The following is a 27,807-nucleotide window of genomic DNA, read 5'->3' as shown; positions in this document are numbered from 1 at the left end:
GTCCGCGTACTGGCACTTTAACAACCGGCTGCTGGAGGACGCGCGGTTCCGGGACTCGTTCCGTCTGTTCTGGAGCGACTGGAGAGGGAAGCGGGGAGGCTTCTCCTCCTTGAGGCTATGGTGGGACGTGGGCAAGGCTCACGTCCGCCTCTTCTGTCAAGAGTACGCGAGGGGGTCGACTAAGAGGCGGGAGTCCGAGGTCAGGCGGTTGGAGCAGGAGGTGCTTGGCCTGGAGTCCCGTCTCGGTCAGGCCGCCGAGGATCCGGCCCTGCGGCAGGTGTACGAGGAGAGGAAGGACGCTCTGAGGGACCTGCAACTGGTCGGGTCCCGAGGAGCGTACGTGAGGTCGCGGCTCCAGCTCCTGCGGGACCTGGACCGCGGCTCTCCCTTCTTCTACTCGCTGGAAAAGCGGCGGGGGGCTAGTAAGCAGCTCCTTACGCTGCTGGCCGACGACGGGTCCCTCGTCTCGGACCCGGAGGGAGTCAGGGCCCGGGCTCGATCTTTCTACGAGGCTCTGTTCTCTCCGGATCCGTCCAGCGAGGAGGCGCGCAGAGTTTTGTGGGAGGACTTGCCGAAGGTCGGCCCGGAGGACGCCGAGCGTCTGGACGCTCCTCTCAGTTTGGCGGAGCTGACCGGCGCCCTCCACCAGCTCTCCAGGGGCAAGTCCCCGGGGCTGGACGGGCTGACCGTGGAGTTCCTCAGGGCCTTCTGGGACGTCCTGGGGGGCGACTACGCGCGGGTCCTGGGGGAATGTCTGGCGACCGGGGAGATGCCCCTTTCGTGGCGCAGGGCGGTCGTGGTCCTGCTGCCTAAGAAGGGGGATCTCCGCAACCTTAAAAACTGGCGCCCGGTCTCCCTCCTCAGCACGGATTATAAGGTCTTCGCCAGGGCGATGTCTGCTCGCCTCGGCACCGTGCTGGACCACATGATCCACCCCGACCAGTCCTACACGGTCCCGGGCCGGACGATCCACGATAACATCCACCTGGTCTGGGACCTGATCCACCACTCCCAGAGGGCTGGTTTGTCGGTCGCCTTCCTTTCCTTGGATCAGGAGAAGGCGTTCGACAGGGTGGATCACGAGTATCTATTCGGGACTCTGCGCGCTTTCGGATTCGGGTCGCATTTCGTCGCCCGGATCCGACTTCTGTACGCCGCCGCGGAGTGTCTGATTAAGGTTAACGGATCCTTGACGGCGCCCCTTCGCTTCGGGAGAGGAGTGCGTCAGGGGTGCCCCATGTCCGGCCAATTATATACCATCTGCGTAGAGCCTTTCCTGCACCTCTTGCGAAAGAGGCTGTCGGGACTGGCTCTGCTCGAGCCGGGCGTGGAGGTCGTCCTTTCGGCTTACGCCGACGACGTGCTCCTCATGGTCACCGATCCCCTTGACTTGCGGAGAATGCGCGAGTGCCAAGAGGTCTACTCTGCCGCGTCCTCCGCAAGAATCAACTGGGAGAAATGTTCCGGACTCCTGGTGGGTCAGTGGCGGGTGGACTCCATGCCGGAGGAGCTCAGGGCTTTCGCCTGGAGTACCACGCACCTCCGGTACCTGGGAGTCTACCTCGGCCCTGCCGAGGAAGCCTGGCCGGCGAACTGGGTAGAGCTGGAGGCCAAAGTCACCGCTCGCCTGGCGCGCTGGACAGGACTGCTCCGAGTGTTATCCTACAGGGGTCGAGTGCTGGTCATAAACCAGCTGGTGGCCGCCATGTTGTGGTACCGGTTGGTTCCTTTGACCCCCCCCCCTGATTTTGTCGCCAAGATTCAGAGGAAGTTCGTCGACTTCTTCTGGGCCAAAGGGATGCACTGGGTCGCTGCCGCGGTCCTGAGTCTCCCGCTTAGGGAGGGCGGTCAGGGGCTGGTGTGCGTCCGCACCCAGGTGGCAACTTTCCGCCTTCGGATGCTGCAGCGATACCTGTACGCGGAGCGTCCTCTTAGATGGCGTGCGCTGGCGACGTATTTTTTCCGCCAGCTGCACGGCCTGAACTACGACACGCAGCTCCTGTTCGTCTCGCTGCTGGGCGGCCGCACGTCTTTGCGGGAGCTGCCTGTCTTTTACCAGGATCTGCTCAGGGTCTGGACCATGGTCGCCTCCAGCCGGAGCTCTCGCCCGTCAGGGGTAGCGGCCGTCCTGCAGGAGCCGCTGCTCGGGAATCCGTTCCTCCGCGATGTCGGCTTCAGCCGCTCGTGGCTGACGGAGCGGAGGGCTGTGGCCGGTCGGGTAACCAGAGTCAGGGACGTCCTGGATGGCGGAGGGTCGGGTTGGCTCGAGCCGTGGGCGCTCGCCGCTCGCATGTCCTCGTGGCGTGCCGGGGACGCGGCCGCCGCCATCCAGGCGTTGAAATCGGCGCTCGGCCCTGACTCCACTCGGGGTGTGGAGGCGGCTCAGGCGTGCGGAGCCATCCCGTCCGACCTGACCCCCGTTCGGACGGAATTCCTCCTCGGCGCCAAACCCCGGAACCTCCCTCGGAGGGCCGCGCCTCACAACTTGAGCCGTCTCTCGGAAATTCCCTCCGTGCCGTTTCACACCGCGCGGAGGGATTTCCTGTACGGGCTGCTCCTGCACACCATCCACTTCCTCGCCCTCGTCTCTCGCCCGGACACGCCCTGGCGTACCATCCTGCCGTCCGGCGGAGACGGGGGTCCCCAGTGGGAGGCTTTCCATACGGGGGTCCTCCCGTGTTACTTTGGGGATCTGGGGTGGAGGGTGTTGCACGGAGCAGTCCCGTGCAACAGGCGTTTACGCCATTTTACGGACACCCAGGCCGCTTGCATTTTCTGCAGCCTGGAGGAGTCCGTTTTTCATTTGTACACTGGGTGTGCGAGACTGCAGCCCCTGTTCCATTATTTGGAGGGGCTGCTCCTCAAGTTCTGGCTGCACTTCAGTCCCACGCTCCTGATCTTTGGCCGCCCGGTGAGGAGGGGGGCGGGCAGGTCGGTGGACGTCCTCGTGGGCCTGCTCCTGGGCCTGTCCAAGGTGGCTATCCACAGGTCCAGGATGCTCGCGGTCCGTGGGGGCGGGCGCTCGGCTTGTCTGCCTCTCTTTCGCGGGTTGCTCCGCGCCCGGGTGGCCCTGGAGATGGAGCACGCGGTGTCTGCCGGTACGCTTGAGGCTTTCCGCGACCGGTGGGCACCGCAGGGGCTGGAGTGCATCCTGAACGAGGATAATAAAATTTTGATTTGAACTCTTGGTTTTGGTTTGTTTGGTTTTTAGTTGTTAAGCACACCCCACACCCCCCTTCTTATAAAAGGGGGGCCTAATTAGAGAAAAAAAAAAATCCAGGCACCAATTAACAAAGGACAGGGCTCTGGGGGAGAGATTGATATCCAGAGCCAATCAGAGCTTTGCAATACAGACCAGCAAGGCCTTGGAGGTGTTTGTGGCTGGACTGCCACTGAGTGGAGTGGAGAGCAGAGAGAGCAGAGAGAGCAGGCCCTTGCCTGGGTCCCTTGGGGAGAAGGAGAAAGAAGGAGAAACCACCATCAACAAGGAGGGAGGGAGAAGGAGAAAAAGAGCACCAACCAGTGGGAGGAAGAGGTGGTCGGTGCAGTGAGGTGTGTCGGCTGAAGGTAGGGGGAGGAAGAAGACTTCAGAGGACAGGGGTCCCCCCCAAGTGTCTGGCCCAGGACAGCTGGAGCTGCCTGGGTGAAGTTACTTTTCTTTTGTTTCCATCCTTGGAGGACTGAGCCGAGGCAGCTTCGGCTGTCTAGGGGAAGACATCTCCTCCCCACTGCCCACCAGAAGGAAGAAGGTGCAGCCCCGCCCCTCTTCGACCCACTTCAGCGGCAGCCCACCCCTGCGGACTCCCTCCTTTCTTTGGGCGCCATCCCTCCCTCACTTGCTCTCCTGCTCTTGCGAGCTATACCTTTTAAGACATAAACATCGGACAAAGGAGCCCCTCTCCCAAATTAATATTGGCAGACGTGGGAGAGGCGGTTATCCCGACGTCCATTAAGGCCGTCTCCATCCATCGGCCTGAGACTATGGCGTCACCATCTTCGCCGGTGCCGGGACCCAGCAGGACGTATGCGGGAGTTGCCGCGGCGGCCGCTCCTGCTGTTTCTGCCGCTCCTGCTGGGCCGGTGCCGTTTCGCCTCTTGACGAGGAAGAATGGGGTCAAGGCCTACGCCCACCCCAACATGACCATTGAGGCCTGCGTGAAGGCCATGGCCGAGGTTGTCGGCCCCTCGGCCATCGTTGCGGCCTCCAAGGTCTACGGGAAGGCTGTTGTCTTTTTGAGGTCCGAGCGGGCGGTGTCCCTGGCCCTGAGCAAGGGGCTCACGGTGGGCGGGACTTTCCTGCCGGTGGACCCGCTGGAGGCCACCGCGCAGCGGGTTGTCATCTCCAACGTCCCGCCCTTCCTTCCGGATGAGCTCCTCCTCCCCCACCTGCGTCAACTGGGGGAGGTGAGGTCGGGGATAACGCCGCTGACGCTCGGCCTCAAGGATAACAGCCTCCGGCATGTTTACTCCTTCCGTCGCCAAGCCTTTATTACACTGGCACGGGAGGAGGTGACGGAGGGGGGCTTTAACGCCCTCCATGACGGGACAGCCCACCGTGTCTTCTGGACGGCGGAGGGTGGGCGGTGCCATGCCTGTAAGGAGGTGGGGCACCTAAAGAAGAACTGCCCCGCCTCCCAGGCCGCCTAACAAGCTACGGCGGCCAAGGCTGGCGCCGCCACCGCTCCTCCCCCTAACCCCGCCCCCGCGTCGGGAGAGTCAACTGCGCGGGCGGAGGTTGCCGACGAGGCCTCCGCCGGGGGGGGTGGGAAGGAGGGCACCCTCGGCCGCGAAAAGCGCTGAATAAGACGAGGCACCAGGAGGCTGGTCCCCGGGACGTTAACGGGTCTAGCCAGCCCAAGGCCGTGGTCGTGACCGCGGCTGATCAACATCTCGCGGTCGCGACAGAGCCCGGGCTGGCGGGTAGTCAGGAGGGAGCGGAGGTGGGGGCCCCAGCAGACATGGGGCTCCCCCTCCCTCCTCGACCCTCCGGCAAGAAGAAAAGGCGCCACTCCCTGGAAGCGGGGGGGAAACCTGCTAAGGGACGGCCCCCCGTGGATGGGGAGTTGGCGCCACTCGCGGATCCTGCGGCCCCACCCGCTACATCTAAACAGCGGCGGGGGTCTTCTGCCTCTCGGGGGGAGATCGTGCCCGTGCCACCCGGGGGGGATGGAGAGACCCTGCTGATAGGGGGGGTCGCGGATCCGCCCATAGACATACGTACCCCGTTCACCGGGTCGGGCGTCCTGGGTGCCGGGGCGGGCGAGGCCGAAGAGGCCGGATTCGTCTGCCCCCGGCTCGACCTCTCCCAGGACCTGCTCGACCTGGTGGCGGGGTTTAATAAAAACATCTCACGGGCCGGGTCGGTCGGTGGCGACGTGGGTGGGGGGACCCCCTCCTCCCAGTATCTGGGCACGGAGCCGGGGGAGGTGGGAGAACTGGAGTACACGTTCTCCCCGGTTTCCCCCTATATCCGGGTGCCTGTTTTTCACCACCCGGAGGATGGGGAGGGTCCCCGCCCGGTGCCGCCCTCTGACCCGGAGCCCCCGGTAGAGCCCGGGGGGGACTCCTCTGCCGACGATCCGGGGGGTGGGATCGTGACAGAGGCGGGGCCGGCCGGCGCGGCCGTCTCGTTCTCCGCACCCTGTGCGGGGAGTGGGTCGGCCGCGAGCGACGATGACCCGGAGGAGGACGGGGACTCGGTGGAGGGCACTGGGGAGGATTTGGTGAGGTGGTGGACGCCCTCGTGCCCGGCACCGAGTCTCCCCTCATCCCCGTTGAGGAACTCCGGGATTTTGTGTCCGTTTGGAGCCATCGTCGCGATGGCGTCCGGCTGGCCCTCGACCGTTGGTCGGAGCCGGCGCAATTAATCTGCTCGGTCCGGGCCGCCGTCGCGTCCGTGGCCGCGGAGGAGGGCGGCGGCAGGGTCGGGTTGCGCCGGCTCAGGTTTCTCCTCACCGGGCTCTTGAGGGAGTGGCGGTCGACTCGCGGCCCCGCTCCCTCCGCGCGTTAGGTTTAAGTAGGTTGCGCTGTGCTCTCGTCATGGAGATAACCATAGCCAGCCTCAACATCAACGGCGGCAGAGACGCCCGCCGTAGATTTGACAAGTTCTCGGTCCTGCGGGACGGGAAGTATGCGGTGTGCTTTCTGCAGGAAACCCATACCGTTCCGGGAGACGAGGCCACGTGGATCCTGGAATGGGGAGGGGGGGTCTACTTGAGTCACCTCGCCAGCGTTTCAAGCGGGGTGGCCATCTTGTTGGCCCCGACTTTTCAGCCGGAGATCTTGGGGGTCAAGGAGCCGGTGCCGGGCCGCTTGCTCCACGTAGCCCTTCGCCACGGGGACGTGCCGCTTCACCTGGTGAACGTGTACGCCCCCTGGTCCGGAGCCGAGCAAGTGAGCTTCTTTGAGGAAGTGTCCACTTACCTGAACTCCGTCGACGCCGGCGAGTGCATTATCCTCGGGGGGGATTTTAACCGTACCCTCGAGGCGAGGGATCGCTCCGGTCCCGCGCGTGCCTGAACGGCGACGGAGAAGTTGAGGGACCTGGTCGGGTCCTTCGACTTGGTGGACGTCTGGCGGAATCTCCATCCCGACTCCGGCCAGTTCACCTTTGTGAGGGCCGGAGGAGGGAGCACCAGAATCGACCGCCTGTACGTTTCGCGGGCGTACGCCTCCTGCGTCCCGTCGGCCTCCATCCGGCCGGTGTCGTGCTCGGACCACCACCTGGTGTGGATGGAGCTCGCTCTGTTCCGGGCTCGGTCGGAGTCCACGTACTGGCACTTTAACAACCGGCTGCTGGAGGACACGCGGTTCCGGGACTCGTTCCGTCTGTTCTGGAGCGACTGGAGAGGGAAGCGGGGAGGCTTCTCCTGGAGGCTATGGTGGGACGTGGGCAAGGCTCACGTCCACCTCTTCTGTCAAGAGTACGCGACGGGGTCGACTAAGAGGCGGGAGTCCGAGGTCAGGCGGTTGGAGCAGGAGGTGCTTGGCCTGGAGTCCCGTCTCGGTCAGGCCGCCGAGGATTCGGCCCTGCGGCAGGTGTACGAGGAGAGGAAGGACGCTCTGAGGGACCTGCAACTGGACCTCGCTGGAAAAGCGGCGGGGGGCCCATAAACAGCTCCTTACGCTGCTGGCCGACGACGGGTCCCTCGTCTCGGACCCGGAGGGATTCAGGGCCCGTGCTCGATCCTACTACGAGGCTCTGTTCTCTCCTGATCCGTCCAGTGAGGAAGCGCGCAGAGTTTTGTGGGAGGACCTGCCAAAGGTCAGCCCGGAGGATGCCGACCGGCTGGACGCTCTGCTGAGTCTGGCTCAGGAGGCTGCGCCTCAACTTGAGCCGTCTTGGAAATTCCCTCCGTGCCTCTTCACTCCGCACGGAGGGATTTCCTGTCCGGGCTGCTCCTGCACACTCTCCCCTTCCTCGCCCTTGTCTCTTCCCCGGACACGCCCTGGCGTACCATCCTGCCGTCCGGCGGAGACGAGGGTCCCCAGTGGGAGGCTCTCCACTCAGGGATCCTCCCGTGTTACATCGGGGATCTGGGGTGGAGAGTGTTGCACGGAGCAGTCGCGTGCAACAGGCGTTTACACCATTTTACGGACTCCCGGTCCACCTGCAATTTCTGCGGCCTGGATGAGTCCGTGTTTCATTTGTTCACGGGGTGTGGGAGACTGCAGCCCCTGTTTGATGATTTGGAGGGGCTGCTCCAAGTTCTGGCTACAATTCAGTCCCATGCCCTGATCTTTGGCCGCCCGGTGAGGGGGGCGGGCAGGTCGGTGGACGTCCTCGTGGGCCTGTCCAAGGTGGCCATCCACAGGTCCAGGTTGCTCGCGGCCCGTGGGGGCGGTCGCTCGGCCTGTCTGCCTCTCTTCCGCGGGATGCTCCGCACCCGGGTGGCCCTGGAGATGGAGCACGCGGTGTCTGCCGGTGCGCTCGAGGCTTTCCGCGACCGGTGGGCACCGCAGGGGCTGGAGTGCATCCTCGAACGAGGATAATAATATAATTTGATACTTGGTTTGGTTTCTCTTTGGGATTTTTGCACATAAAACACCCTGAACCCCCCAACTTCTTATAAAGGGGGGGGCCCTAAAAAAAGAAAAAACAAGTCGCTGTTGGGAATGGAAAAAATAAAGTCCTAAAAAAACCTGGGAGCAAAAAGGTCACTTCTCTGATGCGATTGGATGTCTTTCAGACTCATCCAAAAAAAGTCACTGATAAACCCCCGGCTGCTCTTCCATCCCACACTCCTGAGCTGAGCGGAGTGGTGAAAAAAAGTAAAAAACTGTTTTTGATACAACTCAATGTCTTTAGGATGCTCCTTTCATTCAATCACTTCCAATGTCCCATTTCATAAATTTCTAAAAGAAAAAATAAGGAGTCACTGTTGGGATACGATTGGATGTCTTTCAGACAGACCATCAATCCATCCAGGGATCAGCCTGACTGAACTTGCCAGTTAATACTGCGGAGTGGAGCAGAGTGGAGGTCAGAGCGAGAGCTCTGGGTGGAGAGCAGGGTGAAAAGTACTAGCCCTTGCTTGCATACCTCTGAATCTGGGAGAAGGAGAAGGAGAGGAACAAACAACCAACAGGGAGGGAAGGAAGAAGACGACCACCATTCACTGTGAGGGGTGTGCTGCTGCTGACCGATACCATCCAAGAGGGGGGGAAGAGGAGGTCGGTGCGGTGCAGTGTGACCAACTGAAGGTAGGGGGAGGAAAGAAGATCGCACAGAACAGGGGGTTTCCCCCCAGTGTCTGGCCCAGAACAGCTGGAGCTGCCTGGGTGAAGTTACTTTTCAATCTGTGGAGGACTGAGCCTGGGCAGCTCCAGCTGTCTCGGGGAAGACATCATCTCCCCCTGCCCACCAGAAGATCCACCTGTTAAGGTGCAACCCCGCCCCTCTGCCACCTACTTCTGCAGCAGCCCACCCCTGCAGACTCCCTCCTTCCCATTCGACCATCCCTCCCTCTCACTATCACGGATATTCTTGTTTACAAAATCCTGCAAAGGAGCCCCTCTCCAAACACAGTGGGAATTGGGGAGAGGAGGTTTTCTTTTGCAAGGCCTTTGTTATTAGTCGGCCTGAGACTTGGGGTGGGTGTAGCTCGATGGAATATGGCGACACCATCTCCGCCGATGGGCACTGCAGGGGCTGGAGAGCATCCTGGACAAAAATAATAAAATCTTAATTTGACACTGGTTTTTGGTTTTCTGCACAAACACACCCTAAACCCCCACTAATTATAAAAGGGGGGCCTAAAAAAAGAAAAAAAAGCAGAGATCAGAGACAGCAGTCACAGTCAGGGCCAGGATCAGGATCAGGACCACATCAGACTCCACACCTAAAACAGAACAAGAAACCAATGGTTAGTGAGTGAAGCAAATACTGAGGGAAAATGGAAACTAGCAGTCCGCCAACTCACCACCTGGAGACCTCTCCTGCATCCTTTGCTCAACCTCATTAAGGGGCTCAGTTGCCAGGTCTGACACTTCAGGATTCAGAATGACCAGGGGTCCAAGTGAGGCCTCACCCTCCCACTTCAATTCAGCATCACTCCCTGCAATATCAAACATTCCGGTTAGAGAGGGTAAAGGGTGACCTCCAACAATCAAGAGGATCAATGTCCGACCAGGTCCAGATAAAAGATCCCTCCTTCCTCTGGAATCAAGTCAGAATTCCCTCCTGGCACTGCAGTTGCCCAGATGACAACAGGCGCACAAGTCATTGGTTAATTCTTCCAATGGGGTCCAGCTAAACCAGAGAATCAGTTTATCAACCAGGTTGTCCATCATCCTTTAATACAACACATCCTTGAGTGAGAGGGAACTTACATATTCTGGAAAGTACAAGCTTTGTTCATGGAATCTCTCCGATCCACTGCAGCAACTTTCAGGTGACAGGTGATGAAAATCTGAGGGACACATTCAATACAAGTTGTTATTTAGTGACCTCCTCCCAACATGGGGAACCCCAATGTTTGGCTTCTTCTTACCAAGGAACGGTCATCTCCAAAGAAGCGGAACACATCCAGGTCAAACTGGAGTTTGTCCAGCTCACGTTCACCTCTTGGCAACACAAAGGTTGAAAAGGAGTCCTCAGCTTTGCTGTCCAGGAGGCAACTGAAAAAAGATTAAAAAAGGGACAAAGTGAATAAAGTGAACCTATTGAGACATAACCAGCTGGAGAAAGCAGAGAGCTCCTTACCCATGGTAGTCAATGATGTTGTATCTTGGGGTGGAATCCTTGTCTGGGCTCAATGTAGCTGCACAGCTGTCAATGTAGAGCTTCAAGGGCATGTGGTTGGTCATTGAAACAGAGGCCTCAATGTGAATGAGGTCACCCAGGTAGCAGACAGTCGAGGTGCGCTCTGTAAGCCAGTCATCTGAAGTACAAGAGTTGGAGACAGTGGGTGTAACTCCCAGTGGGAGACGACAGAAAAGCACTCCCCATCCACCCATCACATACAGTTCATAAGACGCAGTGAGAATGACAGAAGCCCTTCTCCAGACTTGGTCGAGCTGAATGGGATCCAGGTGGGCTTGATAGGGTCACTGCTCACATTGCCCTTCCTGGAAGGACAGGCGTGTAATTTCAGGACAACTTCAGAGAACTGCACCTGCTGTAGACCTCATTTGCAATAGAGTAAAGATTCTTACCTAAAATAGTGGCACTCAATGGGAATGACTGCTCCATTAGTTCTCACAATGACAGATCCACAAGCATTTGGGGTATGGTTCAGGTGGGTGGTGTAGACCAGGAAATCTCCAGCCATCTGAAAGACATCAGGTTAAGGAATGAAGAGCTGGTCTCATTGGACAAAAGCTATTTCTGGTCATTTTCCTGCCCTGTTAAGCAGCAGTTTGAGGGGTTTCAGTTGCTCCTCAATGACACATGATTGAAGCAGCTCCACCATTGGTTGAAGTTGCCTGGAGCAGCCTCTGTTACTCTGCTCAGTCCACCTTCTATTACAGGGGACTTCAGGCCTGCAGTCAGAAACCCTGAAATGATTGGCACTGCCAGATTTGATGAGCATTCTTTCCCATATAGATTAGAGCTTTCACCTTAAGGGGCTCAAGTTACCCCTGATATGGAGCACAAAACACAACATCACTTTTAAACCTCATCTGTATCCATGGAATCAAGGGGATTGGCAGGTGTAATAACCAAAAGTGGAGTTCCCCTTTAATACATTGTATCCCAATTATTATTCCACTTGTTTCATCTTTCAAGAGAAGTCTCAACAGGAACTTCCACACTGAACATTCATTGACAAGTTGAGGCAACAGGCCTGAATATCCACAGGAAGGCACAGAAAAGATAAATCAATTGAGGCACAAAAGAACAGTGGTTTGGAAAAATGTAGGTGAAGGTTCAAGGCCGATAGAGTTGAATCTCAGAGTTAGAGAGTAGTAATGACCCATTTAAGAAAGATGCAGTCCCTCAGTGACAAGTTGAAGTTCTTTTTAAATATGAAGCTGAGATAGACATGGCAACATAAAGAAGTAGTTTCACACAGGGTGATATTTAACAGTGGGCAAGAATTTATACACAGATTTCATTCAGGGATCTCCTCAGTGGCTGGAGTTTCACCCGATGTTAATGAGTTCAGAGTGGGCAGTAATCTACACAGTGAAATTGGAGCAAGAGTTGAGGAATCACATTACCTGCAATCTGCTGCCACATTCATGGAGCCCATAGTCAAAGAGGACAGTGTGGTTCTGAGAGTAGATCCCAGTTGGCCAACAACCTGCTGTCCCCAGGGTCAGGTCAGCAGCTTTAATCAGGTGCCTGGTTCTAAATAAATCCATGTCTCCCCTCACCAGCAGGTTCTGCTCTCCACACTGCACCATCACAGTCTGCAGTGGAGAGAGACTTCTCCCCTCAGACACACTGAAATGGGAACCAAAGGGAGGGACAGGGGGAGGGACTCTCTGGGGCACAGGGGTGGGTTTTGCTCTTCTCCATGGAAATCTCTGCCCTCTAAACTGTTGCCAAATATCAGAGCAACAAACCGCTCCAACGAACACCAGCATTGAGAACAAACCTCTCACCACTGAATCCCCCATGATACCAAACAACTCAACGATCACTTTACCCACCAACCAGCACCTTTTATACACAACCTGCAGTCAGCTGACTCCAATTGTCCCAGATGAGGCTAAACGAGAAAACTAGACGAAACTGGAGTGCATCCTGGACCGGAATAAAAAAATTATTATTTGACAGTTATTTTGGATTTATTGGTTTCCTGCACATGAACACACCCTAAACCCCCCCTGCTTATAAACGGTGGGCCGAAAAACACACATAAAAAAGAGGAAGAAAAGAAAAAGAATTGAAGCCAACAAAAAAAGGAAGAAAAATCAAGCATCATTAATGCCAGTCACTGAACAAACAGATTGAGTTAACCCCTTTCACTCAAGCAATGTAAATGTTCCAAAAAAAAAGAAAAACACACAAGGAAAAAGGGAAAAAAAAAAGCCTCATTCTGACTGAACTTCCAGTCGACAAAAAACCCACCCAAACCCCCCCTTCTGATGAAAGAGGGCCGAAAACACAAGGGAAAAAATTATTATCACATATTCTGGGTTTATTGTTTACTGCACATGAACACACTCGAAGAATAAAAAAACAACACAAGGCCTCCGCCGGGGGGGAAGGAGGGCACCCTCGCGGAAAAAAGGCGGGGAGGAAAATCAAACATCTGGAGGCTGGTCCCCGGGATGCTGAACAATCGAGTGAGCCCGAGGCTGCGATCGTGACCGCGGCCGATCTACATCTCGTGGTCGCGACGGAGGCCGGGCAGATCGTTGGTCAGGAGGGAGCGGAGGAGGGGGCCCCAGCAGACCCTCCCGCCGCGAGCCTCCGGAAAGAAAAAAAGGCGCCACTCCCTGGAAGCGGAGGGGAACCCTGCAAAGGGACGGCCCCCCGTGGAAGGGGAGTTGGCACCTGCTACGGATCCAGCGGCCCCACCCTCCATTTCACACCATCGGCGGGAGTCGTCCACCACTCGGGGGGAGGAGACCGAGCCCATGCCTCCCGGGGGGGATGGGGAGACCCTGCCTATAGGGGGGGTCGCGGATCCGGGTGTGGAGGAGAGTATACAGTTCACCGGGTCGGGCGTCCTGGGTGCCGGGGTGGACGAGGCCGATGAGGCTGAATTCGCCCGCTCGCGGCTCGACATCTCCCAGGACCTGCTCGACCTGGTAGACGGTTTTAATAAAAACGTTTCACCTGCCGGGTCGGTTGCTGGAGGTGTGGGCGGGGGGAGCCCCTTCTCCCGGTCTCTGGGCACGGTGCCGGGTGAGTTGGGGAGCTGGAGTTCACTCACTCCCCGGTTTCCCCGACCGGTGGGCACCGCAGGGGCTGGAGTGCATTCTGGACAAAAATAATAAAATCTTAATTTGACACTGGTTTTTGGTTTTCTTTGGGTGTTTTTGCACATAAACAAACCCTAAACCCCCCCTTCTTATAAAAGGGGGGCCTAAAAACACACAAAAAAGAAGAAAAAAAGAAAAAGAAAAAAAGAGTCGCTGTTTTGAAACGATTGGATGTCTTTCAGGGCCCCATTTGCTTTTTTAACAGCCTTCTCAACTTGTCCTGCCACCTTCAAAGATTTGTGTAACTGCACCCCCAGGTCTCTCTATTCATCCACTCCATTTAAAATTGTTGTCTCTCCTCAATCTTCCGACCAAAATGTGTCACTTCACAATTCTCTGCAGTAAATTTCTTCTGCCATGTTTCTGCCCATTTCACCAGTCTGTCTCTGTCCTCCTGAAGTCTGTTACTGTCCTCCACATTGTTTATTACATTTCTGAGTTTCGTGTCATCTGCAAACTTTGAAATTATACCCTGTACTCCCAAGTCCCGGTCATTAATATATATCAAGAAGAGCAGTGGTCCCAATACCGAGCCCTGGGGGACACCACTGTATACTTGCCTCCAGTCTGAAAAACAACCGTTCACCACTACTCTCTGTTTTCTGCTCCTGAGCCAATTTTATATCCACGCTGCCATTGTCCGTTTAATCCCATGGGCTTCAATTTTTAAAACAAGTCTATTATGTGATACTTTATCCTCCCTTAATCTCTCCCTGCATAGAAACTCCCCGACCCATATTCATGGCCACCCCCTCGACCTTGCCATCTCACGTGGCCTCTCTCCCCCCGATCGTGTCAATCATGGATAAGGCCATCTCTGATCACTTCCTTGTATCCCTCTCCACCCACATGGAATCATAGAATCATAGAAAGGTTACAGCACGGAAGGAGGCCATTCAGCCCATCGGGTCCATGCCAGCTCTATGCAAGATCAATCCATGTTGTCCCACTCCCCCAATGCACATCACAGAATGAACTCAGGAATCCCACGCCACTTTCTATGAGCGGTAACAGGCTGCGGTTATGGTGCAGACCGGGACCCAGGGCTGAGGCTGTGGTCATCAGTTACTCTGGGAGTGGCACAGTCTGTTTCATGACTAGCCAAGGGTGAGAGTAACACCAGGGAGTCAGGTTGGTGTTTAGAAGGGTGTGGGTTCCAGCTCCCGTTCCAGGACTGGGACACATGATCCAGACTGACTGTGTCGTGCTGAGAGGGAGCTGCATCGTGAGAGGTGCTGTCCTTTGAATGAGGTGTTTAATGGCGGTCCCTTCTTTCTGCTCCGAAGTGTAAAAGATCCCGTGACAATTTGTGAAGAGCCGTGTCTCGTTCCTTGTCTCATTGAGACTCTCAGTTAATTGGTCTGTTCTCTCCACAGATTCGGCCTGACTCGCTGAGTGTTTCCAGAATGTTCTGTGTGTGTTTCACTGAGACTCGGGTTTTACAGTAAATGATAAAAGGATTGTCGTCAAACACTTGGCCATGAGCTGCTGAGTGACCTGTCGGGACATTGTTGCTTGCTTCCCTTCAGCTTGCAGGGTTGGGGTTTCGGTGCACTGTCCCTTTAAGAGCTGTGGTCTGCCTCATTTGTCAGTGTGATTGTGGGACTGACACAGAAGCGAGGGAGGAAGCAGCAGCCACAGCCCGGACTGCAGGCAAATTGTGAGGCTGGGACGAAAAGGCTGTTATTCCCACACCAGGAGTCGAACCCGGGCCGCCTGGGTGAAAACCAGGAATCCTCACCGCTAGACCACATGGGAACTAAAAGAACAACCAGCAGGAAGGGCACTGAGACTACACTCAGAAGGTTGCAGGGCGATTTCATGGACGTGTTCACAATTATGAAAGATTTCGACAGAGTAAATTAGGAGAAACTGTTTCCAGTGATGGGAGGGTTAATAATCAGAGGACACAGATTTAAGATAAATGGGCAAAAAAGCCACGGGCGGGGGAATGAGGAGAGATTTCTTTACGCAGCGAGTTGTTATGATCGGGAATGCACTGCCTGAAAGGGAGGTGGAAGCAGGTTCAATAGTAACTTTCAAAAGGGAATTGGATAAATACTTGACGTGAAAAAATTCACAGGGCTGTGGGGAAAGAGCCGGGGAGTGGGACTAACCCACTTCCTTCTGTGTTCATCCCTGGAAAAAACTCTCCCCCAAGTCACTTACAACGGCACTTTCAAATTCCCAACTGTCCAGTCTTTGGCCCTCCATTCACCACGACATTTCTGCAGCTACTGATTTGCTCAATCACACCCTCACCTCCACCTTTGACGCTCTTGTACCCATTAAAACCATCACTCCCCCTCACCCTGGTCGCTCCCCCTGGGTCTGCTCTCATTTCCTCTCCCCTAAGTCCAAGGGACACAGCTTTGAACATTTATGGTGGACAACTGGTTTGGCCATTCATCGCCAGATCTGCCTGGACCACATAAAGCACTATCGGGTCCTGTCTCCTCTGACAAAACTGCTCACTATTCTAGGATCATCCTGGAATGTAAAGATAACCCCCGGCTTCTCTTCTCCACTACAAACCGTCTTCTTAAACCCCACTCCCCTCACTCCTCCACCCTCACCTCCAACAAAAAGTGCGAGGAGCTCATGGACTTCTTTGTCACTAAGATTGAGACCATCCATTCAGCTGCCTCTGCCGCTCCCCTCCTTTCCCAAGCCCACCAAGTTTCTCTCCTATCTCCCCTCATGCCCTCGCTGAGCTCTCTTGACAATGAGACCAACATCCTGCTCCCTCGGCCCTATTCCCACCAAACTGCTGACCACACAACCTCCCTTCCTGGCCCCCTGTTAGCTGACATTGTTAACGGTCCCCTCTCCTCAGGTACTGTCCCCCTCCCCATCAAATCTGCTCTCATCGCCCTCCTTCATAAAAGACCCACCCTTGACCCCTGTGTCCTTGCAAACTACCACCCCATCTCCCACCTCCCTTTCCCCTCCAAAGTCTTGTCGCCTCCCAAATCCATGTCCATCTTTCCCACAACACCATGTTTGAATCCCTCCAATCAGGTTTCCACTCCTGCCACAGTACTGAAACGGCCCTTGTCAAAGTCACAAATGACATCCTCTGTGACTGTGTGGACGGAGATTTGATCTTGATCTAACCCTTGATGCACCTGTCCCCCGGAGTGTTTGATGGCACAGTGTAGAGGGAGCTTTACTCTGCCATGTACTGTACAGTATCAGTCTGTGATGGAGCAGAGCCCTGCTCTTTAATAGAAATTATTCTTTCGATGAGCCACTGAGCCGCTAAAGCAGCCTCCGAGACCCAAAGTCTGATTTCCATCCCACAGTTGCAGCAGTTTGCGAGGGCTGGGCCACGTTAACAGCAGCTCTCTGTTCCTGGTCTGGAGCTGAGGTGTTGTGTATTGTCCCTGACACAGGGACCAGACGGTGAGCTGCTGGCTCCTATTGTTCTGGGATCATTCCCTGCTGCTCTGTTCTCACCTCTTCACTGGGTCTCAGATTATTACCAGCCATCTTCCTGATCAATAAACAATCGGCAGTCTGACCGCGGAGATTTGAAATGTGTGAAACATTTCATGTGTCTCATCCCTGTCCCTGGACACAAATAAATAGGCCGTCATGAAATGTTCACAGTCCGTTTATTGAGCCTTCTCCTTCTTAGAAGAATCTTTTAAACTCCTTGCTAAAGTGACCATTGATCTTAATGTCCTGTTTTGCGGTATGTTCTAGATTGTTCCAGGTCAGCATTGTAATAATTCGGGGTAGTTGAAAAGTGGGATCATTATATTAAATCGAGATATTTATCACAGCCCCGCCCCCCAAACATTCAAACCACCGTTCAGGAGGAGAACCCCTCTGCTCACTGACCTACATTGGCTCCCAGTCCACCAACATCTCAAATTTCAAATTCTCATCCTCGTCTTCAAATCCCTCCATGACCTCGCCCTCCCTATCTCTGTAACCTCCTCCACCCCGACAACCCTCCGAGATCTCTGAGCTCCTCCAATTCAGGCCTCTTGCGCATCCACGATTTTCATCGCTCCACCATTGGCGGCCGTGCCTTCAACCGACTGGGCCCAAAGCTCTGGATTTCCCTCTCTTAACCTCCCCGCCTCTCGACCTCTCTCTCCTCCCTTAAGACACTTAAAACCTACCTCACCTGTCCCAATATCTCCTTATGTGGCTCCATGTCACATTTTGTTTGATAATCGCTCCTGTGAAGCGCCTTGGGACGTTTTACTCCGTTAAAGGCGCGATATAAATGCAAGTTGTTGTTGTTGTTGGGGTGGAGAAAGGGTTTTCTTTCTTTTTATGACTCTTTTCTATCTCTCTATTTCTTTCCTTTCTCGGACTCTGTTTTCCGGGTCTGTTTACTGACACACATTGCAATCTGTGTCACTCGGTGTCTAACAATGTGAGGCAATGTGTTTTATTCCCGCTGTGTTATCTCTCTGGCGGTTTGCTGATAAATGTTTAACTCGCGGCCTGTTCCCGTTAATGGTCACAAGCAGTAACAGACAGACAGAGCGTGTCTGACCGCCCTGAGATGTGGAAAAGGCATCAGTTTAGGACAAATGCATCAAATCAAATGTTCATCGAGCACCGAGAGAGACAAAAACCAGAGAGAAAGGCAGAAGGAAACAGAGAAATAAAAGCTAAATACAGACATCCTTGATGTCTCTCTATTCCATCCCCAACCGTTCAGTGTCGGCTAAAAATGTCAGTGTAAATAAATGTTTGAGATTCGGCCTAAAGAAGAAGAAACAAAATAGCCCAAAACTGCCGAAACCCGGGATTGAACCAGAGACCTTTACATCTTCAGTCGAACGCTCTCCCAACTGAGCTATTTCGACCCCACATCCAACTGCCCTTTGGGTCATCCTCTTGGAATAAAATATAACCCCGGGTGGAATTGCCCCTCCCGCTCATTCCTCACTTCGGGAGAATGAGACCGACCATCAAGGAGAGATTTTCTGATCCTGTCGTTGAATCTCATTTATATTAAACATTCCTTGAACTCTCTGCCGGGGGGATTCAGAGCTGGGGTTCGCCATGAACCAGCTTCCCCTCAATTCCCAGCTTTATCAGTGAATCGCCCAACAAACGCTCGACAGAGCTCAGGTTATATTAATAATAAAAACAGAAAATGCGGGAAACACTCAGCAGGTCAGGCAGCATCTGTGGAGAGAGAAACATCCTTTCAGGTCGATGACCTTTCATCAGAGCTCTCTCTTTCATCAGGCCAATCCGCTACCACCCACTTTGTGCTGAGGCCCAAGACCATTCTTATTCCCGTTGAATTGAATGGCAGGGAATTTCCCGCGGTTTGTATAAACAGCGGGCGGTCCGCCCACCAAATGACCTCCAGGCGGTGAAGACATATGTCGACATCTCCTCGTCACCGGGGCAGATTTGGAACTGGTGCTCGGGCATGAAACTGCCGTTGGCTCTGTGGGACTGGATAGACCCAGACCGACTGGAAGTGTACGGGGATATGTTTCTGGCAGACAGCATGTCAGAGTCCACGAGGAAAGGCATCATCACCCTCATCTCCAAGTGAAGCTTTGTTACACCGCCTCTCAGGCAAGTTTATCCTTGCTTAGATAAGGAGACCAAAACTGTACACAGTACTCCAGGTGTGGTCTCACCAAAGCCCCGTACAATTGCAACAAGACTTCCTTACTCTTGTATTCCAACCCCTTGCAATAAAGCCAACATTCCATTTGCCTTCCGAATTGCTTGCTGTACCTACATGTTAACTTTCTGTCTTTCTTGAAACAGGACACCCAAGTCTTTCTGAACACGAATATTGAATAGTTGCTCACCATTTAAAAATATTCTGTTTTTCGACTATTCCGACCAAAGTGAATAACCTCACATTTCCCCACATTATACTCCATCTTCCACCTTCTTGCCCACTCACGTAACCTGTCTGTATCCCTTTGCAGACACTTTGTGTCCTCCTCACAGCTTACTTTCCCACGTGGCTTTGTATGGTCAGATATCTTGGATACATTACACTGATGTACATTGTAAATAGCTGAGGCCCAGTGAAGGCCGGTATCGCTCGCTGATCAGTCAAGGGTAAAATCCCTGCGACGACATTGGTCCCAGCCCCGATGAGGTTCAACCCGTCCATCTTGTACAGGTCTTTAGTATCAATCAAAGTGCACAATGACGCCCCGGGAAAGCGAGTATCTCCCCACAGATACTGCCTGACCTGCTGAGTGTTGCCAGCAGTTTCTGGGTTTATTTTTGAGCTTTCACTGGAGCAGTTTTCCTGACAACCTGCAACTTGCCTCAAGGGCGCAGCTTCAAGAACAACTTTCTTGTGCTCTTCTCACACACAAGATCGCACTTTACTTTCCGACACACGCGCTTTAAAATCTGCCGTTTCCGCACACAGCGTCCTGCGCCACGAGAATTTGAAAGACCTTCCGCTCATGGCCTGTAATCGCTCCTTTTTCCCCACAGGCGCTCTTTACATTTATCCTCTACTCGATTCAATCGCATGTTTCAACAGAACTATTAAGATCAAGGCGGAACACTTCCGCTCTTACTGCACCGCCCCAACTTGCCAAATGTGAACCTTTCAACCGCCATTCACAGCTCTGTAGCGCTGCCCGTCGCTCACGCAACTCAACTGCTGAGAGAAAAGAGCCAACAAGCATCAAAACAAAAACCAGTTCTTCAGTTACCATCCCCTGGATCACAAGATTCCCCAAGTAAATTTCGTGAACATCCGGGCGGCTGTCTTTCCAGAGACCAGCCCTGCTTTCGTCGTGTTTGTCTGTCGAGCGGTCACGCAGATCGAAATGTATCGACTGGTTTTAAGGGACAAATGAACATTGGTGTGAATGGGACATGTGCCCAATAGAAACAGCGGTCGGAGCAGAACAAACTTGAAGGCATGAGATCGTGAAAGTGAATGTTAGAGTCGGCAATGGAGCAGGAAAGTGTCCATGAAATAGAAGGAGGAAAGGAAAGGCGGCCTATTGACTGTGGAAGGAAGAAAAAGCTGGGAGAAGAGGCGGGTTTAAACTGTGGAACATCAAGAACAGGCATGTGAGAGTGCTGGGATTTGATGGAATAAATAGGTTGGAGATTTGGAGGGGGTCGGCCGATCGCCTGTGTGGGATCACGGCAGGTTGGCTTGTTGGGCCTGGGGGAAGCACTCCTGCTCCTCCGGGCCCAGAAGCTGTGCTATAAAGGCATTTACCTGCTGTTTCGGGCCTTCTCGTCTCCTCTCATGTGGTGTGAAGGAGAAGGCCCAGGAATCCCAGCCCCCAGGAGTTATAAATAAAAAAGCTGTGAAAATGGAGGCCCGCAGCCTCCTTCAAAGCTTTCACTGACCGACCCGCCTCCGTTAAAACCAGAAGTGGGCGGGTTGGGGTCGGGGTTTAGTTATTTTTTCTAATTTTACCTTCCCAGCCCACCCATTCGTGGGGTTAAAATTTCGGCCCTTTACTCTGTTTCTTTCTCCACAGATGCTGCCTGATTTGCTGAAGGATATACTTGCCATAGAGGGAGTGTAACGAAGGTTCACCAGACTGATTCCTGGGATGGCGGGATTGTCCTATGAGGAGAGATTGAGTAGACTGGACCTGTATTCTCCAGAGTTTCGAAGAATGAGAGGTGATCTCATTGAAACATACAAAATTCTTACAGGGCTCGACAGGGTAGATGCAGGGAGGATGTTTCCCCTGGCTGGGGAGTCAAGAACCAGGGGTCACAGTCTCAGAATAAGGGGTCGGCCATTTAGACTGAGATGAGGAGAAATTTCTTCACTCAGAGGGTGGTGAATCTTTGGAATTCTCTCCCCCAGAGGGCTGTGGACGCTCCGTCATTGAGTACAATCAAAACATAGATCGATAGATTTCTAGATATTAACGACATCAAGGGATATGGGGATAGTGCAGGAAAATGGTGTTGAGGTAGAAGATCAGCCATGATCTTGTTGAATGGCGGAGCAGGTTCGAGGGGCCGGATGGCCCACTCCTGCTCTTATTTCTTTTGTCATGTTTTTATGTTCTTGCTGAGTATTTCCAGCATTTTCTGGTTTTATTATAAAATAAAAAATAAGACGTGTTTCTCCGCCCCAGGGGCAAAGGTATATCAAACATTGTAATGGCTGTTATTGAAAAAAGTATTCCCCGTGACTATTTATGTGGATTTGTTTGTTTGTCAAGTCTGGACACCAAAACCCGAAAAATAATGAAGTTGATGACCCGTTTGAGGATCGAAGCTGCAACGTTGATATCATTCACACCACGATCAAACCAACTGAGCCAACCAGCCAGTGAGTCTATGGGCATGGGTTCGAGCCCTGCGTTGGACTCTTTTCTATCTCTCTATTTCTTTCCTTTCTCGGACTCTGTTTTCCAGGTCTGTTTACTGACACACATTACAATCTGTGTCACTCGGTGTCTAACAATGTGAGGCAATGTGTTTTATTCCCGCTGTGTTATCTCTCTGGCGGTTTGCTGATAAATGTTTAACTCGCGGCCTGTTCCCGTTAATGGTCACAATCAGTAACAGACAGACAGAGCGTGTCTGACCGCCCTGAGATGTGGAAAAGGCATCAGTTTAGGACAAATGCATCAAATCAAATGTTCATCGGGCATCGAGAGAGACAAAAACCAGAGAGAAAGGCAGAAGGAAATAGAGAAATAAAAGCTAAATACAGACATCCTTGATGTCTCTCTATTCCATCCCCAACCGTTCAGTGTCGGGTAAAAATGTCAGTGCAAATAAATGTTCGAGAATCGGCCCAAAGAAGAAGAAACAAAATAACCCAAAACTGCCAAGACCCAGGATGAACCAGGGATCTGTAAGATCTTCAGTCTAATGCTTTACCAACTGAGCTATTTCAGCTCCATATTAAACTGACATTTTGGGTCATTCTCTTGTAATAAAATATAACCCCGGGTGGAATTGCCCCTCCCGCTCATTCCTCACTTCGGGAGAATGAGACCGACCATCAAGGAGAGATTTTCTGATACTGTCGTTGAATCTCATTTGTATTAAACATTCCTTGAACTCTCTGCCGGGGGGATTCAGAGCTGGGGTTCGCCATGAACCAGCTTCCCCTCAATTCCCAGCTTTATCAGTGAATCGAACAACAAACGCTCGACAGAGCTCAGGTTATATTAATAATAAAAACAGAAAATGCGGGAAACACTCAGCAGGTCAGGCAGCATCTGTGGAGAGAGAAACATCCTTTCAGGTCGATGACCTTTCATCAGAGCTCTCTCTTTCATCAGGCCAATCCGCTACCACCCACTTTGTGCTACGGCCCAAGACCATTTTGATTCCCGTTGAATTGAACGGCAGGGAATTTCCCGCGGTTTGTATAAACAGCGGGCGGTCCGCCCACCAAATGACCTCCAGGTGGTGAAGACATATGTCGACCCCTCCTCGTCACCGGGGCAGATTTGGAACTGGTGCTCGGGCATGAAACTGCCGTTGGCTCTGTGGGACTGGATAGACCCAGACCGACTGGAAGTGTACGGGGATATGTTTCTGGCAGACAGCATGTCAGAGTCCACGAGGAAAGGCATCATCACCCTCATTTCCAAGTGAAGCTTTGTTACACCGCCTCTCAGGCAAGTATATCCTTGCTTAGATAAGGAGACCAAAACTGTACACAGTACTCCAGGTGTGGTCTCACCAAAGCCCCGTACAATTGCAACAGGACTTCCTTACTCTTGTATTCCAACCCCTTGCAATAAAGGCCAACATTCCATTTGCCTTCCTAATTGCTTGCTGTATCAACATGTTAACTTTCTGTGTTTCTTGTACCAGGACACCCAAGTCTCTGAACACGAATGTTTAATAGTTGCTCACCATTTAAAAATATTCTGTTTTTCTATTATTCCGACCAAAGTGAATAACCGTAAACGTGACTCCAGGATGGTTTGTTGCCTCCCTGGTGCCAGGGTCATGGATGTCACTGAGCGGCTTCAGGGCATTCTCAAGGGGGAGGGGGAGCAGGCAGAGGTCGTGGTCCACATTGGGACCAACGACATAGGTAGGAAGGGAGATGAGGTCCTGCATCAAGAATTTAGGGAGCTAGGTAGCAGATTAAAGAGCAGGACCTCAAAGGTTGTAATCTCTGGATTACTCCCAGTGCCACGGGCTAGTGAGTATAGAAATAGGAGGATAGAACAGATGAATGCGTGGCTAAAGAGTTGGTGCAGGAGGGAGGGTTTCAGTTTCCTGGATCACTGGACCTGCTTCTGGGGAAGGTGGGACTTGTACAAGTCGGACGGGTTGCATCTGAACCAGAGCGGGACAAATATCCTTGCGGGGAGGTTTGCTAGCACTGTTGGGGGGGGTTTAAACTAACTTGGCAGGGGGATGGGATACAGAGTGGAGCTACAATAGGGGGTGATGTGCAGCCAAATATAGAGAAAAAAACAAGTCAGCTTGGAAGACAGGGCAAATATGTGAGGGCAAGGCTGGATGGCATCTATTTTAATGCAAGGAGTCTTGCGAATAAGGTGGATGAACTGAAGGTGTTGATAAACACATGGGAGTATGATATTGTTGCTGTCACAGAGACATGGTTGAGGGAGGGGCAAGACTGGCAGCTCAATATTCTGGGGTACAGAATCTTCAGGCGAGACAGAGGGGGAGGTATAAGAGGAGGGGGGGTCGCAATATTAATTAAAGAATCAATTACTGCCATAAGGAGGGATGATATATTAGCAGGTTCCTCAAATGAGGCCATATGGGTGGAGCTTAAAAACAAAAAGGGGGCAAGCACTTTGATGGGAGTGTACTATAGGCCCCCAAACAGTCAGGGGGAGATAGAGGAACAGATATGTCGGCAAATCTCAGAAAATTGTGCAAATAATAGGGTAATAATAGTGGGGGATTTCAACTTCCCCAATATTAACTGGGATACTCAGAGTGTAAAAGGCTTAGAGGATACAAAATTCTTAACGTGCATCCAGGAGAGCTTTTTGAGCCAGCATGTAGAAAGTCCTACAAGAGAGGGGGCGGTACTGGACCTAATTCTAGGGAATGTGGCCGGCCAAGTGGAAGAAGTGCTAGTAGGTGAGCACTTTGGTGACAGTGACCATAATTTGGTGAGATTTAAGGTGGTCATGGAAAAGGACAGGGAGGGGCCGGAAATAAAGGTTCTAAATTGGGGGAAGGCCGATTTTAATAGGATAAGGCAGGATCTGGCCAAAATGGACTGGGATCAGCTGCTTGTAGGAAAATCCGCATCGGAGCAATGGGAGTCTTTCAGAAGGGAGATTGAGACCATACAATGGCAACATGTTCCCGTAAAGGTCAAGGGTGGTTCCAAGAACTCCAGGGAACCTTGGATGTCAGGGGATATACGAGAATGGATTAGGAAAAAAAGGAGGGCTTTTGGCAGATACAAAAGGCTAAAGACGGAGGAAGCCCGAGAGGAGTACAAAAAGTGCAGGGGGATACTTAAAAAAGAAATTAGGAGATCAAGGAGGGGCCATGAAATAACACTGGCGAGCAAAATAAAGGAAAATCCTAAGATGTTTTATAAGTATATTAAGGGTAAGAGGATGACTAGGGAAAAAATAGGGCCCATTAGGGACAAAAATGGCAATCTGTGTGTGGAGCCGGCAGATGCAGGAGGGGTTCTAAATGAATTTTTTGCATCTGTTTTCACTATGGAGAAGGACGATGTAGACATAGAAATACGGCAGGGGGACTGTGATATACTCGAACATATTAACATCGAGCGGGAGGAGGTATTGGCGGTTTTAGCAGGCCTAAAAATGGATAAATCCCCAGGCCCGGACGAAATGTATCCCAGGCTACTGTGTGAGGCAAAGGAGGAGATTGCGGGGGCTCTGACACATATATTCAGAACCTCTCTGGCCACAGGGGATGTGCCAGAGGACTGGAGAACCGCTAATGTAATAGCATTATTCAAGAAGGGGAGTAGGGAAAAACCGGGGAACTACAGGCCAGTGAGCCTAACATCAGTGGTAGGAAAATTATTGGAAAAAATTCTGAAGGACAAAATTAGTCTCCACTTGGAGAAGCAAGGATTAATCAGGGATAGTCAACATGGCTTTGTCAAGGGAAGATCATGTCTGACTAATTTGATTGAATTTTTTGAGGGGGTGACTAGGCGTGTGGATGAGGGTAACGCAGTGGATGTGGTATACATGGATTTCAGTAAGGCCTTCGATAAAGTCCCGCACAGGAGACTGGTCAAGAAGGTACGAGCCCATGGAATCCAGGGTGCCTTGGCACTTTGGATACAAAACTGGCTTAGTGGCAGAAGGCAGAGGGTGATGGTCGAAGGTTGTTTTTGTGACTGGAAGCCTGTGGCCAGTGGGGTACCACAGGGATCGGTGCTGGGTCCCTTGCTGTTTGTGGTCTACATTAATGACTTGGATATGAATGTAAAAGGTATGATCAGTAAGTTCACTGATGATACAAAAATTGGTAGGGTGGTAAATAGCGAGGAGGATAGCCTCAGTCTGCAGGACGATATAGATGGGTTGGTCAGATGGGCGGAACAGTGGCAAATGGAATTTAACCCGGAAAAGTGCGAGGTGATGCACTTTGGAGGGACTAACAAGGCAAGGGAATACACAATGAATGGGAGGACCCTAGGCAAGACAGAGGGTCAGAGGGATCTTGGTGTGCAAGTTCACAGATCCCTGAAGGCGGCGGAACAGGTAGATAAGGTGGTAAAGAAGGCATATGGGATACTTGCCTTTATTAGCCGAGGCATAGAATATAAGAGCAAGGAGGTTATGATGGAGCTGTATAAAACACTGGTTAGGCCACAGCTGGAGTACTGTGTGCAGTTCTGGTCGCCGCACTACAGGAAGGATGTGATCGCTTTGGAGAGGGTGCAGAGGAGATTCACCAGGATGTTACCAGGGCTGGAGCGCTTCAGCTATGAAGAGAGACTGGGAAGATTGGGTTTGTTTTCCTTGGAGCAGAGGAGGCTGAGGGGGGACATGATTGAGGTGTACAAAATTATGAGGGGCACAGATAGGATGGATACTAAGGACCTTTTTCCCTTCGTTGAGGGTACTATAACAAGGGGACATAGATTCAAGGTAAAAGGCGGGAGGTTTAGAGGGGATTTGAGAAAGAACTTTTTCACCCAGAGGGTGGTTGGAGTCTGGAACTCACTGCCTGAAAGGGTTGTGGAGGCAGGAACCCTCACAACATTCAAGAAGCATTTGGATGAGCACTTGAAATGCCATAGCATACAAGGCTACGGACCAAATGCTGGAATATGGGATTAGAGTAGACAGGGCTGATGGCCGGCGCGGACACGATGGGCCGAAGGGCCTCTATCCGTGCTGTATAACTCTATGACTCTATGACTAACCTCACATTTCCCCACATTATACTCCATCTTCCACCTTCCACCTTCCAGTCCACTCACGTAACCTGTCTATATCCCTTTGCGGGACACTATGTGTCCTCCTCACAGCTCACTTTCCCACGTGGCTTTGTATGGTCAGATATCTTGGATACTTTACACTGATGTACATTGTAAATAGCTGAGGCCCAGTAAAGGCCGGTATCGCTCGCTGATAAGTCAAGAGTAAAATCCCTGCGAGGACATTGGTCCCAGCCCCGATGAGGTGCAACCCGTCCATCTTGTACAGGTCTTTAGTATTAATCAAAGTGCACAATGACGCCCCGGGAAAGCGAGTATCTCTCCACAGATACTACCTGACCTGCTGAGTGTTGCCAGCAGTTTCTGGGTTTATTTTTGAGCTTTCACTGGAGCAGTTTTCCTGACAACCTGCAACTTGCCTCAAGGGCGCAGCTTCAAACACAACTTTCTTGTGCTCTTCTCACACACAAGATCGCACTTTACTTTCCGACACACGCACTTTAAAATCTGCCGTTTCCGCACACAGAATTTGTAAGACCTTCCGCTCACGGCCTGTAATCGCCCCTTTTTCCCCACAGGCGCTCTTTACATTTATCCTCTACTCGATTCAATTGCACGTTTCAACAGAACTATTAAGATCAAGGCGGAACACTTCCGATCTTACTGCACCGCCCCAACTTGCCAAATGTGCACCTTTCAACCGCCATTCGCAGCTCTGCAGCGCTGCCCGTCACTCACGCAACTCAACTGCTGAGAGAAAAGAGCCAACAAGCATCAAAACAAAAACCAGTTCTTCAGTTACCATCCCCTGGATCACAAGATTCCACAAGTAAATTTCGTGAACAATCGGGCGGCTGTCTTTCCAGAGACCAGCCCTGCTTTCGTCGTGTTTGTCTGTCGAGCGGTCACGCAGATCGAAATCTATCGACTGGTTTCAAGGCACAAATAAACATTGGTGCGAATGGGACATGTGCCCAATAGAAACAGCGGTCGTAGCAGAACAAACTTAAAGGCATGAGATCGTGAAAGTGAATGTTAGAGTCGGCAATGCCGCAGGAAAGTGTCCATGAAATGGAAGGAGG

General features: G+C 52.7%; 2 protein-coding genes, 1 long non-coding RNA gene and 2 other non-coding genes across 5 annotated transcripts in view; 1 reads left to right on the top strand and 4 right to left on the bottom strand.

Annotated features, from left to right (window-relative positions):
- Positions 1 to 27,807, bottom strand: part of LOC137302350 (uncharacterized) — a 413,555-nt gene that overhangs the window by 183,088 nt on the left and 202,660 nt on the right. The gene's annotated exons all lie outside the window — the stretch shown is intronic.
- LOC137302345 (zona pellucida sperm-binding protein 3-like) overlaps positions 1 to 27,807 on the top strand; it is a 1,023,493-nt gene that overhangs the window by 858,586 nt on the left and 137,100 nt on the right. The window lies entirely within an intron of this gene.
- LOC137301949 (zona pellucida sperm-binding protein 3-like) overlaps positions 7,582 to 27,807 on the bottom strand; it is a 71,345-nt gene continuing 51,119 nt past the window's right edge. The window contains exons 5-7 of the mRNA XM_067971669.1: positions 9,993 to 10,119; positions 9,832 to 9,911; positions 7,582 to 8,083 (exon numbers count right to left, since the gene is read on the bottom strand). Of these exons, the coding sequence (XP_067827770.1) occupies positions 7,582 to 8,083; positions 9,832 to 9,911; positions 9,993 to 10,119 (709 nt within the window). The remainder of the gene's footprint in view (positions 8,084 to 9,831; positions 9,912 to 9,992; positions 10,120 to 27,807) is intronic.
- On the bottom strand, positions 15,067 to 15,138 carry trnae-uuc (transfer RNA glutamic acid (anticodon UUC)). Its single transcript has one exon. It is a non-coding gene; the product is annotated as a tRNA-Glu (tRNA).
- Positions 18,140 to 18,212, bottom strand: trnaf-gaa (transfer RNA phenylalanine (anticodon GAA)). The gene has a single exon. It is a non-coding gene; the product is annotated as a tRNA-Phe (tRNA).

Source organism: Heptranchias perlo, chromosome 35 (assembly GCF_035084215.1).
Source record: "Heptranchias perlo isolate sHepPer1 chromosome 35, sHepPer1.hap1, whole genome shotgun sequence".
Taxonomy (NCBI): Eukaryota; Metazoa; Chordata; class Chondrichthyes; order Hexanchiformes; family Hexanchidae; genus Heptranchias; species Heptranchias perlo.
Note: the sequence above shows the minus strand (reverse complement) of the source record. Positions and strands in the feature narration are given on the sequence as shown.